We start from the raw sequence: 14,211 nt of genomic DNA on the forward strand, positions 1-14,211 counted from the left end.
CTTCTTCTTCTTCTTCTTCTTCTTCTTCTTCTTCTTCTTCTTCTCCTCCTCCTCCCTCTCCATCTCCTTCTTCTTCTTCTCTCTCTCCATCTCCTTCTCCTTCTCCTTTTCCTCCTCCTCTTCTTTTTTCTTCTCTTCCTCTTCTCTTCCTCTTCTCTTCCTCTTCTCTTCCTCTTGTCTTCCTCTTCTCTTCCTCTTCTCTTCTCTTCTCTTCTCTTCTCTTCTCTTCTCTTCTCTTCTCTTCTCTTCTCTTCTCTTCTCCTCTCTTCTCTGTTTCTTAAGTGGCTAAGAAAAACTCCAGCCACAAAATATTAATCCCATCCCCTAAACATAGAACTGACTTCAAATAATCCTTGAGTACTCGTTCATTCTTTCTTTGCTACCCATTTTTTACTTTCCCAAACATTGTGTGACCATCCTTTGTCATCTATCCTTGCTTGTTTTTCATTTCCATTTACCTTTTCAAAAATGTATGTTTCATACAGTGTCTCACTATGCAGCTTGTGCTCTTAGTGATCCTACTATTTTCAGCCTTCAAAGTGCTTGGATTATAGGCATGCTTCAACATACCAGAGTATGTCTGCCCGGAGGTAAGACCTGTGCAGCAAGTTTTACAATGGATTAAACCTTGGTCCCTGAGCTTGGCTAAACAGGCGGTTAGTGTGCTGAGCTATCTAGCCAGCCCTTCCACTGATTTTTGTTTTGTACACTATCTTCCCTATATTTCCCAGTCCCACACTCATACAGAGAAAGGCAAAACACTCTACCAAGGGGAAAAACATCTGGCATACACACTCCAAGTTTAGCTAGCACTGTTGCATTGCTATACAATTTTCTCTTATGAACTAAATACAAATCAATAGTTTTCAATTTGTCAGTTTCTAAATTGTGCTTGATGTTGTGAAGGCTAAGTGTACTACTTTAGGAAAGACATCCTGTCTGTTGTAATCAGTTGTTCTCCCTTCTGGAATGATTCTGGAATGTTCTGGGATAATATCCTCACACAGCCCGGTAACAGAGAACTGAGAATGAAGCAAAACCAATGCTAATATCACATGTGTAACCAATGGGAAATCTAGGATAGACTCAAGCAAAGAATTTTCTCCACAAAGAACACTCCCCTGAAGAACCCTTTTTCTGGAGAGAGCTTGCTAGTAGATATATGGTCACCTAATGTAAAATTCCACAATGATCATTACACAAAACAAAATAAAAATCTTTTGAAACATAAATGACAAGGTGAACAATCAAAATGTAATCTCATTTTGTATCTCTAAAATCCATAGATTTTAGAAATAATGGCACCTGTAGAGAGGAAAAAACCGCTAAATCTCTGTGCATATAGAGGAAATCAACTCTGAAATAGTCTTGCATGTTTATTTTTTATTGTTTGTGTTGTAGGGAGGGGTCTACAGGGTGTTCAGGGTCTTATTACTAGATCAAACTCGTAATGATCCACCTGTTTACAGCCTGCCAAGAGCTGAGTTTCCAGTGTGTGCTACCACGTCCACTCTAGTCTTGCATGTTAAAAACGGGTATGACATCCATATAGAAGGCATTACTCGGCATATGTGGAAAAGCGATAGATAAAAAAATAGAGGAAAATGGGAATGAACCCTATAGGAAGACGTAGAATACATAAAATAAGTTTGAAGAGATATCTAGGATATTAAAAACTCCATTAAAACCTGGCAAACAAGATAAAGTTTCAGATGTGGAAGAAAAGAGTTTGGCTAATTATTATAAAAATAAAGATTCCTTAAAATTAACAGAGAGAAGGAAATAATTCAATAACTTCAATATAATTTAAAGAAAATCATGTAAGATTGATAGGTAGCAATGAAAAAATTGAAGTGAAAAGTTATGACATAGATAAATAGAAGAAAATGTCCAAAGCATGGGAAAAGAATCTGATAAAAATATAAGTGAAGCATAGATAGCTCTTATTAACCATAACCAAAAACATCTGCACCCACAAATATTATAAATAAGATCTCATAAATTCAAAACAAAAAGACATCTTTTGGAGAAAAGAAATGAATCAACTTAAATGAAAACCCCTTAAGATCATGGCCAAATTCTCAATACAAGTACTCAAGTCAAGAAGATTTTGAAGGGAGGAATAACATGTTCCTTTAGAAAGCAACTTTCAAACCAGATTGATGTATCCTTCCAATCTGTCTTTCATAATAAACAGAGAAGTAAGATACTTCTATGACAAAGAACACCTGAAGGAATTCATGACTACTGATTCAACACTATAAGGAGTACTGAAAGAATTGTAGAAAGAGATTCAGATGAATATGTTCCAAGAACAGAAGAAAGAATATATCATGCAGGGCAACAGAAAAAGTAAAGTGAAAATGCAGAGAACCAACAGAAGAAAAATAATATGAAAAGGAGATGCCAATACATACGTATTATAACCATTCATATAAATGGGTTATACTCTCCCACTAGAAAAGGTGGATTGGGAAAATGGATAAAAAAATAAGCTCCAAAACTATTGTGTGTAAGTGCAACATATTTAAACCAAAAAGAATCTCATAGATAGACAAAGTGTAGTAAAATTACTGTATGGAACAGAATTGCAGAAAAGGGCAGGGATAGCTATTCTGTTTTAGATAATATGGACTTCAAACCAAGAATGCTTAAAAAGCACTACTTACTTGTTAATGAAAATGTCTACGCGGAAGAGATGACCATCATAAATATGTGTGCAGCAAATACAGGAGCACCCAAATATATAAGACAAATATTATTAGACAGGAAAAATCAAATAAGCAACAACACAAATGTAACAGGTGACAGTGTCTCACTGACACAAAGTGATCAACTAGAGAGAAATATTAGCAAAGGAACAGCAGAACTAAGCCAAATCTGAGAACAAACCGACATTGTGCGCTCTTATACAGCATTCAAATGAGGAATATCAGAATACATATTTTTATTAGATGCACATGGGACATGCTATAAAACAGACCATATGCACTAAATCGTAGAATATTAAATAAATATAAAGAATTGATATTATCCAATGCATGTTAACTGACCATAGTGCAAAGAAATTGGAAATTGACAAAAGAAATCACAAAACTCCATAAACCGATAGAAATTAATTAACACCCACCAGAACAACCCAGAGATCACAGATGAAATTAAAGAAGAAATAAAACTGTATATAGAATCAAAAAATGCAAATACAGTAGAGTAGAATTTTGTGAAGCATCATGAAAGCAGTTCTCAGAGGCAAATTTATAATAGTGATTTCTCACATCAGTAAAACAGAACAATTAAACATTAAGAATCTCATCCAAGCTTCTAGACAAGGAAGAACAAGTTAAGTCAAAGTCCAAAGAAGGACAACTGGAATTAAGAAAATCAGAGTAGAAATTGATACAATAGTGAGAAAGAAAACAATGCAATGAATTAATAAATTCATGTTTTGAAAGAATGAATGAAATTGGTTCAGTCCTAGTCAGCATGGTGAACAAATAGAAAAAAACCCCTGAAATTCAGGCAATGAACAATGAAAAGAGTGACATCACTGTGGAAACAGAGATCATCAATACCTACTTTGAAAATCGTTCCTGGAATAGAATGGAAAACAGAGAGGCAATGAACAGATTCCTAAATGAATTACCAAAGATTATTCAGGAAGATATAATTTTTTGGAATAATCCATTATTAATTAATTGTATAAACAATAATTAAAAACATACCAGCAAAGAAAGCCCCAAGTCCTGATGGATTCATTACTGAATTCTACAAAAAATTAAGAGATCATCTAAGGTGAATATTCCTCCAACTTTTTAATGTAAATGATATGAAAATTTTCCTAACTCAGTTTTGGAGACAAATATTACCTTGCTAAAAGAACTAGAAAAAGACTCAACCAGAAAGAGGAACTACAGGTCAATTTTCATAATGAACATAGATGCAAAAATCCTCAATAAAATAGTAGCAAAGAGAATACAGCAAATTGTTAAGAAGATTATATGCCATCACCAAGTGAGATACATCCCAAGAATGCAAAGGTGGTTCAGCATGTGTAAATCAATAAATATAGTACATACACCATGTTAACAGTCCCAGTATAAAAACACACTCTTCTCAATTGATGGAGATAAAGCCTTTAATAAAGTTCAACACAAATTAATGCTAAAAAACCCTAGAGAAAATTGGGATTCATGGTCTATACCTGAGCCAAATAAAAGCCATTTATGACTACCAAGAGCCAATATTGTCCTAAAATGATACATAATGAAAACTCTAAAATTAGTAAAAAGATAAGAATGTCCATCATCACCACTCCTATTCCATAGTTGGTTTGGAAACATTGCAATGACAAGCAGAAAAGAGGAAGAAACAAATGGAATAAATATAGGAATGATAGAAAGTAAATTATCATTAGTCAAGGTCTTGTGATACTCTCCACAGAGTACCCCAAAAACTCCACACAATCACTTATACATTTATCAAGCGAATTGAATAGCATAGTTGGATCTAACATCAAAATTCAGAAATCAACAGCTTTGCTGTACATGAATATCAAATTCAGTGAGAGACCAAGTATGGAAACTACACCATTCACAGTAGCATGCTAAAAATTGAAATAGAGAGGTATCAAACTAACAAAACAGTCATATATATATACATTGGAAATCACAGTACTCTATGAAAGTATATTGAAAATGATATAAGAAAATAAAAATATATCCCCTATTCATGATTATGAAGAACCAACATCATGAAAATGGCTATAATCTCCAAACTGTTATAGAGATTGAATGCAATCCCTATAATAATAGCATTATCATACCGCTCTGATGCTAGAAAACATTGGATAATGCATTTGGAAACAGAAGAGATGTAGAATACCATTAAAGGAATGTGTATACAGTATATTTAATGATATAAATATAAGGATACAGATCTATATAGAGAAACATATAAGTATATCTTGTGTTTATATAAAACATAATTACGATTATTGTATTACTCATTTTTATTAGATCATCAAAATGAATGGTTTATGCTTATGTTATGTGATCAATTTTTCATGCATATATCAAGTAATATGAGATACTACTTTGATAACATCATTAATTATATTAATCATTTATATTCCCTTAGTGTATTGTGTGTAGTTTTTATCTCTTTAATATAAAAAACAATGAATATTAATGTTCACTTCTTCAATTTCTACACATGATTATTGCATGAGTAAAATTTTTGGGGGAAAACCTACGAAGATATTCAGTTTCTTTTGATTAAGTGTAGCATGATTGGGTACAATATACCTTGGTAACTCCTGTGGCCCATTCTATGATATCCTCAGATAAAGCCATTTTCTGACCATGTGAAGTATGAGAGGAAAATGTGCCTAGTTTGGCCATAAGTCTAAGGCCTTCTGGAAAATTCCAAAAATTGAGAATATTATACTGTGAGTCCAATTTTCTTCTGTCATCTATGTTCACTTTGTCCCCAGCACGGTTGCTAAATTGGACATTCCTCAGAAAGCGATGCAGCTGAAAGAAACACAACATTTTAGGAGTACAGAGCTCCAAGAGAAAGACAGAAAACACCGGTGGAAGAAAGTTTCTAAGAGTATTTGTTTCTAAACATTTGAAACAACTTTAACACTGAGATCTATTAAACTGTAAAACATGAATGACTGCGGACTACATTATCACCATGTTCCAGAAAGATCAGTTTCAGCAAAAAATATTCTTTGCAAGCCCATTTAAGTGAGATAAACAGTTGGGTTAGGGCAAAACATCAGCTGCAGAATCAGCTAAAACACACAACATTCATTTTTTATCTGCCTATTCCAACACTGTCTACCATAAATTGAGTTAATCAGTATACGAAGAGTTTGAAGAATTAAACAAAATTTAATTATTTTTAATGTCAAGTTTGACTCAATTTACTGTTATAAGTAGGTATAGGTTTTCTGGATATCTTTTAAGAAAATTATAAAACACTTTTACATGGATAAGGAATTGATATCCAATTTGCAGAAGCAACAAGCAGGCGTTCTCTTTCCTTTTCCTGGCCAGTGGCTCCTTCATTGAAGATTATCTCAACATAGTTAAAAAATTTCCTCCTTCATATTGCCTATGATACACATTGCTTCAGATTTTGTAGAAATGATGCTACAATTCTTGGGTGAAATTCGTGGGGAAACTTGAGAGAGATACTGAGATAAAACTGCTTGCCATGCAAGGAAAGACATTACCTGCCAGGGGGAAAACATCATCAGTTTTGCATTTCTCCTTGGATGTGTTATCACTCCTTCAAAAACCATCTCGTGGAGAGCATGGGCTACAGCGTACACAGCATTGTACATATTGTAGCTCTTATCATTCATAACTGTGTCAAAACGATTCGGAGGCAACCAAGCCAGAGAAGCATTAGGAATACAGTTCATCAAAGCACAGTCAGACTCAGAGAATGAGCAATCAAAATTCTTGGACCAGTACATAAAGAGGTAAGTGTCTTCTGGGTATTTGAAAGGGGTAGCTGCCTGGACAAAAGATTTTAACCTTGAAATCTCTTCATGGTGGTGTTCAAAAACCAAAATCCCATGGAATGGGTCCAGTATAAAATCTCTTCCAGTCAGATCAGCATGCCATTGTGAGTTTGAAACCCAGATTTTCCATGTCACTAAGTTTTGTGCAATGTTGTAGTTTACGTCATTTGCACTATCAGTATCATAGTAAATGACCACCACATTGGCAGATATTGTATCCGCGGTCAGGATATCATGTTTCTTCATGGCTGACATATATGACACAGCCGCAGTTGACAACATTTTCACAAAGGCTACACAGACTCTGTTTGTGTCCATCTCAGCTCTTATATCTGCGAGAAACTGAAGACCTTTATGGTCTTCTGTAATAAGAAGACCCACCCAGGTCCAGTGGAAATGAAGCATCAAGGACACCATGGCAAGGGCCAAGTAAGTGTCCTTTGGGGCCACCTGATGGAGAGAACGATACTGGCCACTGTCAGTCAGTGTAGGGTCAAATGAGCCAAAGGTAACCTTAAACAGAAAAAAAATGTTAATCACTGAAGTATTGATCAATATTGAAATCCTGAGATATGTAACTGAAGAATTTCCATAAGTTATACAGTTAGACACATATTCTTTCCTCCTTATAAACACCTCATGCATCAAGGGATTTTTAAACAATGAGTGAACATTTTCAGTCATGTTGGATATATAGTTTGTACCTTCATTTTTGATTAAAAAATTGAAGAGAAGAAATCCTGTGTAATCCACTAAGTGTCTGTGTGCTTACTCTGGTACATTACACACTGGGAGAAATGCTCATCCCTGCCCCCTTTTTAACTCTTTATACTGCGGGAAGTTGAAACAGCAATATTGTACTTCTTGCATTTTCACCCTCACCTGTGGAAATTTGTAGAGTTCCATCAGTGGTCCAACCTGAGCTGAGGTTCCCCATGACAATTCTGTCAGTACTGCTGCACACTTGCTTTCTGTCCCACACATGTAATTAGGGGTCTTATGTTGACCTGTGAGCAAAATGAATGAATTCTCCAGTATCCTCCAATGACTGTAAAGGAAACTGTGGAACTCATATCCCAGAGAAATGTTAGGTAAAAGATGAGGATTCTTGTTGATCTCTTCTATGGCAAAAATGAAGGCCAGGTAGTTCTGGTAGTTGTTGGGTGCGAGCCTGCACAGGGAACACAGAATTGTTTAGGGGAAGGGCCCAATCGATGGTTATATTCCAATCTAAGCTAGCACCAATTAAGGACTGAATGCCTATGTTCTTTCCACATACTATATAATTCAAACCCAAGTATGAATATGATGGTGTTAGGGAACTGAATTTTTAAAATGTAATTAGATTTAGATGAATCACAGGAGTGCATTTCTAATGGAGGTGATAGTGGTCTTAGAGAATTCTTAGAATAGTTGCTTCATCTTTTGCATAATTTATTATACAGTTAATATGATCTTGCTATATATGTACAGAATAACTTTTAAGTACAGAAGTATATTACATAGATGTGTATGAAATGTAATATTTTAAAATATCCTGTTTGGAAGAGTCAAATAGTATATGCATTGATGTATATATAGTATCGATATTAACATGCATCCATTTATAATTAACTTCTTTATTTTAGGAAAAAGACGTTTCCTTAATGTTATTATTAAATTTCCTTCAAACAAAATTTCTATCCACATTGTGAATGTGAAGAAATAATAGGTTGTTTAATGCATCAATCCACTTAATTTAACTTTATTTAATTATTAGATAATATAAATCATGGCAGTGCATAATATTACATTGAAGAAAATACATAATTACTTTGATAAATAAAGATAAAATTAAAGATAAATTGAAATTCTAAGTCCAAGCTTAGAGTCTCCTTAAAGATTATTTTGCTGAGTTTACACACCTACACTATTTACATGGCAATGGAATACCCATTTCTGACGAAACTAAACATAAAAGGGTATATAAATGAAGGATCATTTTGTATCTGTATATACAAAATAGGATAGATATACAGCTACTTTCTCTTAATTCAGTGAGAACAAGTATTAGTACTAATAGTGTTTGGGCAGGATAACATGTCTTCATCTTGTACTATGTATAACCACTACGAAGACAACCATATGCAATGTATTATTTATTGAAACTGTCTTACTAATCGCTTTTGAAACTGTCTCATTGCTATTTGTTTCTCAGTAAAATTAATATAAAGAGTTTGTTGAAGAATGAAGCAGTGAGTCACAATGCAGCTGAGTGAGGTTCAGAAATACAAGTCCATCCTCAGTCCCAGGATTCATGGCCCAGAGAATTTCACCACCTTGTCCTATGTAGCATTTTCTGTAAGGTAACCTGAATTTACTATCGACAAAGTGCAATCTGCTTTGAGTGTTGTGGCACGAAGTTTCTTACAGAAACTGTATATAAAGGGAATTTTCATTGACAGAATTGTCAATGGAAGATTTCTTTGTTAGCATCAGAGTTAATTAGTATTGCTCTGGAGTTTCTGCACCACGGTAAACATTCAGCAAGTTAGGAGAGAGTAAAAGATTTGGACCAACTAGTAAACATGAATATTCCATTAGGAATAAGAACACTCACCTAAAAGTAAAATAAAATTTGGGCACTGTGCCAAACAAAGCCTAAGTAAATGAAAAGAAATATTTTTAATGTAATATTGGTAAGTGAAATTCCTTTGAGTACAACACGTAGTATAGCATCAGCCTTAACAAAACAAACAAGACATTTTAAAACTCTAAAATTCTAGCAAAGAAAAAAAAGCACTAAAATATTTTGTAAAGGTTAATTTTTAAAATTTTAATCAAGTTTGGCACCACTAATAAACATTAAAGGAAGAGAGAATTTTTATATGTGATACAAAACTATACAAGTGCTCCGAAATTTGCAAAATCTGTGGAAACAGTGAAGCTGAGAACCTGAAAGAAGTACGTTATTTAGAGAAAAGGCAACTAATAGATGCATTAATGTGACATATTACAAAAAAGTAACATCTGTGTGTATCTATCTATCATACTATCTATCTATCTATCTATCTATCTATCTATCTATCTATCTATCTATCTATCTATCTATCTATCTATCTGCATATCTATCTATCTATCTATCTATCTATCTATCTATCTATCTATCTATCTATCTATCTGTCTGTCTCCATGTATCTATCTTGATCTCTCTGATTATCATCTATCTTTTAAACATATTTAATTGAAGTTCATTGAATATTAAATTAGGTTATTCACAGTGTAAACTATTTTGCAACTAAAGTCAAGTGGATGCACACATGCATGAGAAAAAAATTTCAGAGATACTAAATACTTGTTTAGAATCTAAATTAATAAACAGCACAAAAGTATATTATTGGCACTGCATTTGATTATCTGAACAGAATTTCCTTCATTTTTCCTTCTCATTTTAGCAAGAATCCAAATTCCCTTCTGAGGCCCTACACTCTTGCTCCTGATGAATACATCAGCCTGGAAAAAGAAAAACACCTCATAATTGCAAGTGTGTTCCTTTCAGCCACAGATAGAACTCACAGTTTATGGCCTACAAAAGCACTTGATTCTCTGAGCACAAGTCAGGACAGCAGAACACAATAGAAGAGTTGGTAGCTCATCCTGACATCCTAGGAACATAAATAAATCCTACCTCCTTGAACTATTATTGTAATCTGATAATGCCTTGTACTTGATACAGCTTCTTACTCCTAACTGTACTCAGATGATGGCAGATTGTCCTGGGATCTCTTTAGTTCTTATTCTATGAGGCAGTAGCTAGACTCCCTCATTCTCTCTCTACATGTTGCTAGTTAGCATGAAATGCACACTAACCAATTCATTAATAAGAATATGCCCACCCACCAAAAAAACACCTTTCAGTGCATTCTATCCTGAGGGCTATGTCCCAAAAAAATAAAATCCTTCTTACAATCTTCAATATGTGTCATGAGTTATTAATCCTCTCCCAAGGATTAGGAGATTTTGAGAACAGTTCTGAGTCTCTCAAAAACGTTCTGATCTGTCACCCAGAAAAAAACGCTAAGTAGTCATTGTCAGATTTACAACTCTATATAGTAAGCACTTATTTATTTATTTATTTGTTTGTTTATTTATTTATTGTGGTACTGGGGATTGAACTCAGGACCTTGAGCTTGCCAGGCAAGCACTTATTCTACTGAGCTATCTCCCCAGCCCTGTGAGAACATATTTAAAAACACACATTTTATTTTATTTTATTCTATTTTATTTGTGGCCAGCTCAGCCCACCCTGGGGTTGGCAATAGTGTGGTATGTGGTGCCGATGATCAAACTACGGTCCCTGCGCTTTTGCCTAAGCTTGCCTAAGCAGGTGCTTTAGACCACTGTGCTAGCTGGCTTGCCCCCAAAACCAAAAATTTTAGATAAATGATATAAGAAAAACACACATTTAGGGTACAATGACAAATGCTGGCAAGGTCATCTGTTCAATAGTCTGAAGTATAATAAACTTTTGAGCCCAGAACTTTTCTGGCAGTATAGTCAGAACAGTAATCTCTGTCTCAAAACCTATGTAAGCATAAGAATTATGTCTACAAATAAAAGTGAACCCCTGTATATTATAAGGACTATGAATAGGACAGACATCATCTGCTGAAAAAAAGGCCTAGGTTACTTGATCTGCAGTTTCTGCTCCTAAATAGAGTGCAGATTTAAAGGGATCACAGTCACAGCTACGGAACTCAGTGGGCTAGTTTCATAAATCATAAAGGCCTCTACCACCAAAGTAAATAAAAATAAAAGTTTAATAAACTGTGAGTATGTAACACACACAGACATGGAAGAAAGAGAAAGGGCGGGTAAAGTTACATCACCAGGTCTGAAGAGCTTCTACATCAGTAGTTTCAATTCCAGTGCTGAGTATGCTTTCATCTGGTTTTTGGAGTTCTGAGTGGTAGAGGCCTTGGAAGAGTATCATCTCTACGGATGGAATTTCAAAGTCCCAAAACAAGTGAGGCCCATTAAATACCAGTTGACACTGGAGGGGCAGCAGGCCAACTTAGTGCATGAGCAGAAGCAGGGAGTGTGAAGCTTCTAAGATTTGTCCAGTTACCAGAAGCAACAAATATCTGTTTCTTCCAGACAGGTAACAAAAATGCTAGTTGGGAACTGGACAGGATAATAGTAAGTTTCTGCTCTCTTCTATAAGACTCAGGCAATCAGTGCGCCAATGACATCTCTTTTCCTCACAATATCACAAGTCCTATGCTAGAGCTTTCTGATCCTCAATTATGACTTATCTATATGTTTTACATCACACATGATAAGATAGTTTCTGAATAGAGACAAGTTATACACGTTCAACTAAAGAAGAATTGCATTGCAAGGTTAATATTCACAAATGATTTTTCCCTTATTCTGGGATCACCTTGAAGTTCCAGGAGTCCTGCAACAGCCTTAAGTTCATTTAAAATAGCAACTATATATTTACAGGAAGATGTTTCTTCTAGTAGAAGTGATTAAAAAGCTGAACACAGTGTGTAAGAATGTACAGAGTTTTGTGCATATTTAGAAAAGCATAAGCCAAACTTTAATCAATGTACAGAGTATTTGACAATAGCCATTTATCATTCAATTCAATCCAAGGAGTTCAACTGAAATGAATATCATGATTTATTGCCAGGCAGTGACATCTATTTCAGAGAAAAGACATGAATTATGGAATATGGTGGAGAGAGGGGTCTCTCTCAGATTTCAAAAGTGAGTACAAGAAGCTAGGAACACAAACAAACAAAAATAATATACTGTACCATATTCAAAAGTATAATAAGAGGGATGTGAGACCTTATAGGGAGGCCTGTTGTCTACAACTGTGTTGCAGGACAGGATAGCACAATAGAGAATACTGATACACCTGTGTGAAGATACCTAGCCATTATTCCTCCTAACATTCAGAAGAAAACAATTAAATGAAGAAAAACACTTACGGCATGTAATAAAATTCTTTTAGAGGTTCTATACCAAAGGTACCAGTGTAGTATATATAGAAATAAAGAGACAAGAAACACCCAATCACCACGTCTCCATCCTTGTGCACACTGGTGCTCCTTTGGTGAAGGCAGGCGTCATTATCCAAAGTACTCAATAAGTCCAGAAGCTGCAGGAGAAGAAAGATAACAATCAAAGGGAACATCCTAAATGCACATGTAAAGCTTTAGGTTGAGTGAAGAGGAACCTTGTTTTGAGCCACTTAAATAAATATTTTGTGTGTTGTGTGTTTCAGAATGACACTGCTTCTCACTCAGGGGCATGTTCTGTTGCTTTCTCTCTCATTGTCTGTGCCTGCCCCACGTCCATGTGGAAGTTTGCCACCAGTTTTGCCTTGGGATCTACATCTGTGGTCTGGAGTCCCGTAGAAAAACAGAAGAAAGAAATTATGATTGAGTGGCAATTTCTCCACCTGAAGCCAACATGACTTAATCGAGGTCCACTGCTAGTAATATCCCAGAAGCCACCTCCTCCTGGGCAGATATGATCCAGTTCTTTTCCAATAAGACAGTGGCATGGATGCCATTAGAGTTGTTGCTAATAGATTGCACTAGAGGGTTTAATATTAGGTATGTTTTGAAACAGTCCTTAAATTCTCAAGGTCAGCCAAAAATATTGGACATTGTGCTTTCTAAGTGGAAAATTATTAGCTATCACCTGAAAAGTCGATAATCAAAAGTTGCAGCCACAGACTTTGCCTATTTAATTGTTCTCTGAGTACCAGTTCCAGGCAATGAAACCCATATCTACCCATCCATGCTTTCCATTGCATGTTGTACAAATAAAAGTTAGTTTTTGTATCTGTGTATTCAAAGAGGTTGGGATAGATATATAGTTGCATTCTCTTAATGAATAGAATGGTTTGTTCTAATGGTGTTTGTAAATAGGATCACAAGTCCGCATCTTGTACAGCAATTAATCACTAAGAAGAATATATGCAGTGCATTATTTGTTGAAAAAAAAAATAAAAGTTCTCAGACAAAAAAAAAAAAACAAATAAAAGTTAACTGTAGGGCCAAGAGAATGGCTCAGTAGAATAAGTGCTTCCCTGGCAAATGCAATGGTCTGAGTTGGATCCTTGGTTCTGGAAAAAACAAACTAACAAACAAACAAAAAAAAAAAACAAATAAAAGTTAACTGTAGGGCCAAGAGAATGGCTCAGTAGAATAAGTGCTTCCCTGGCAAATGCAATGGTCTGAGTTGGATCCTTGGTTCTGGAAAAAACAAACTAACAAACAAACAAAAAAAAAAAACAAATAAAAGTTAGTTAGTAACTGAGCAGTGAAGAAGCACAATATCCATTTTCATCAATTTCTGAAGGATTTTTGTATTAGATATAATCTTTCTTTCTTTATTTTTATTTTTTGCAGAACCTGGTATCGAACGGATACCCTTGCACTTGCCAGGCAAGCGCTTATTCTACTAAGCCATCTCCCCAACACTAATATTCCTTATTTAATATTTGTATGCTTGACATATATCTGCATTTCTACAATTTCAAATGAGTAACTTTATAAATTTTCACTCAAATATATTTCTTTCTTTTTTCTATTCAAAGTCTTATTGATAAACATATAGCAATGAGACAGTTTCAAATCAAATCGAAAGTACAGTTTCAAGAAATAATACACTGC

At 34.8% G+C, this 14,211-nt stretch overlaps 2 protein-coding genes across 2 annotated transcripts in view; both read right to left on the reverse strand.

Moving 5' to 3' along the window:
• The window catches only part of LOC101580316 (vomeronasal type-2 receptor 116-like), a 23,133-nt gene extending 11,626 nt beyond the window's left edge, over positions 1-11,507 (reverse strand). Inside the window, 4 exon segments of the mRNA XM_012517779.1 lie at positions 5,304-5,531; positions 6,242-7,048; positions 7,418-7,706; positions 11,404-11,507. Of these exon segments, the coding sequence (XP_012373233.1) occupies positions 5,304-5,531; positions 6,242-7,048; positions 7,418-7,706; positions 11,404-11,507 (1,428 nt within the window).
• Positions 11,508-13,005: 1,498 nt separating this feature from the next.
• The window catches only part of LOC101580716 (vomeronasal type-2 receptor 116-like), a 61,016-nt gene continuing 59,810 nt past the window's right edge, over positions 13,006-14,211 (reverse strand). The window contains 1 exon segment of the mRNA XM_023705134.1: positions 13,006-13,127. Within this exon segment, the coding sequence (XP_023560902.1) occupies positions 13,006-13,127 (122 nt within the window).

The sequence above is a fragment of the Octodon degus genome, unplaced genomic scaffold (genome assembly GCF_000260255.1).
Source record: "Octodon degus isolate 3935 unplaced genomic scaffold, OctDeg1.0 scaffold00214, whole genome shotgun sequence".
In the NCBI taxonomy this organism is placed as follows: Eukaryota; Metazoa; Chordata; class Mammalia; order Rodentia; family Octodontidae; genus Octodon; species Octodon degus.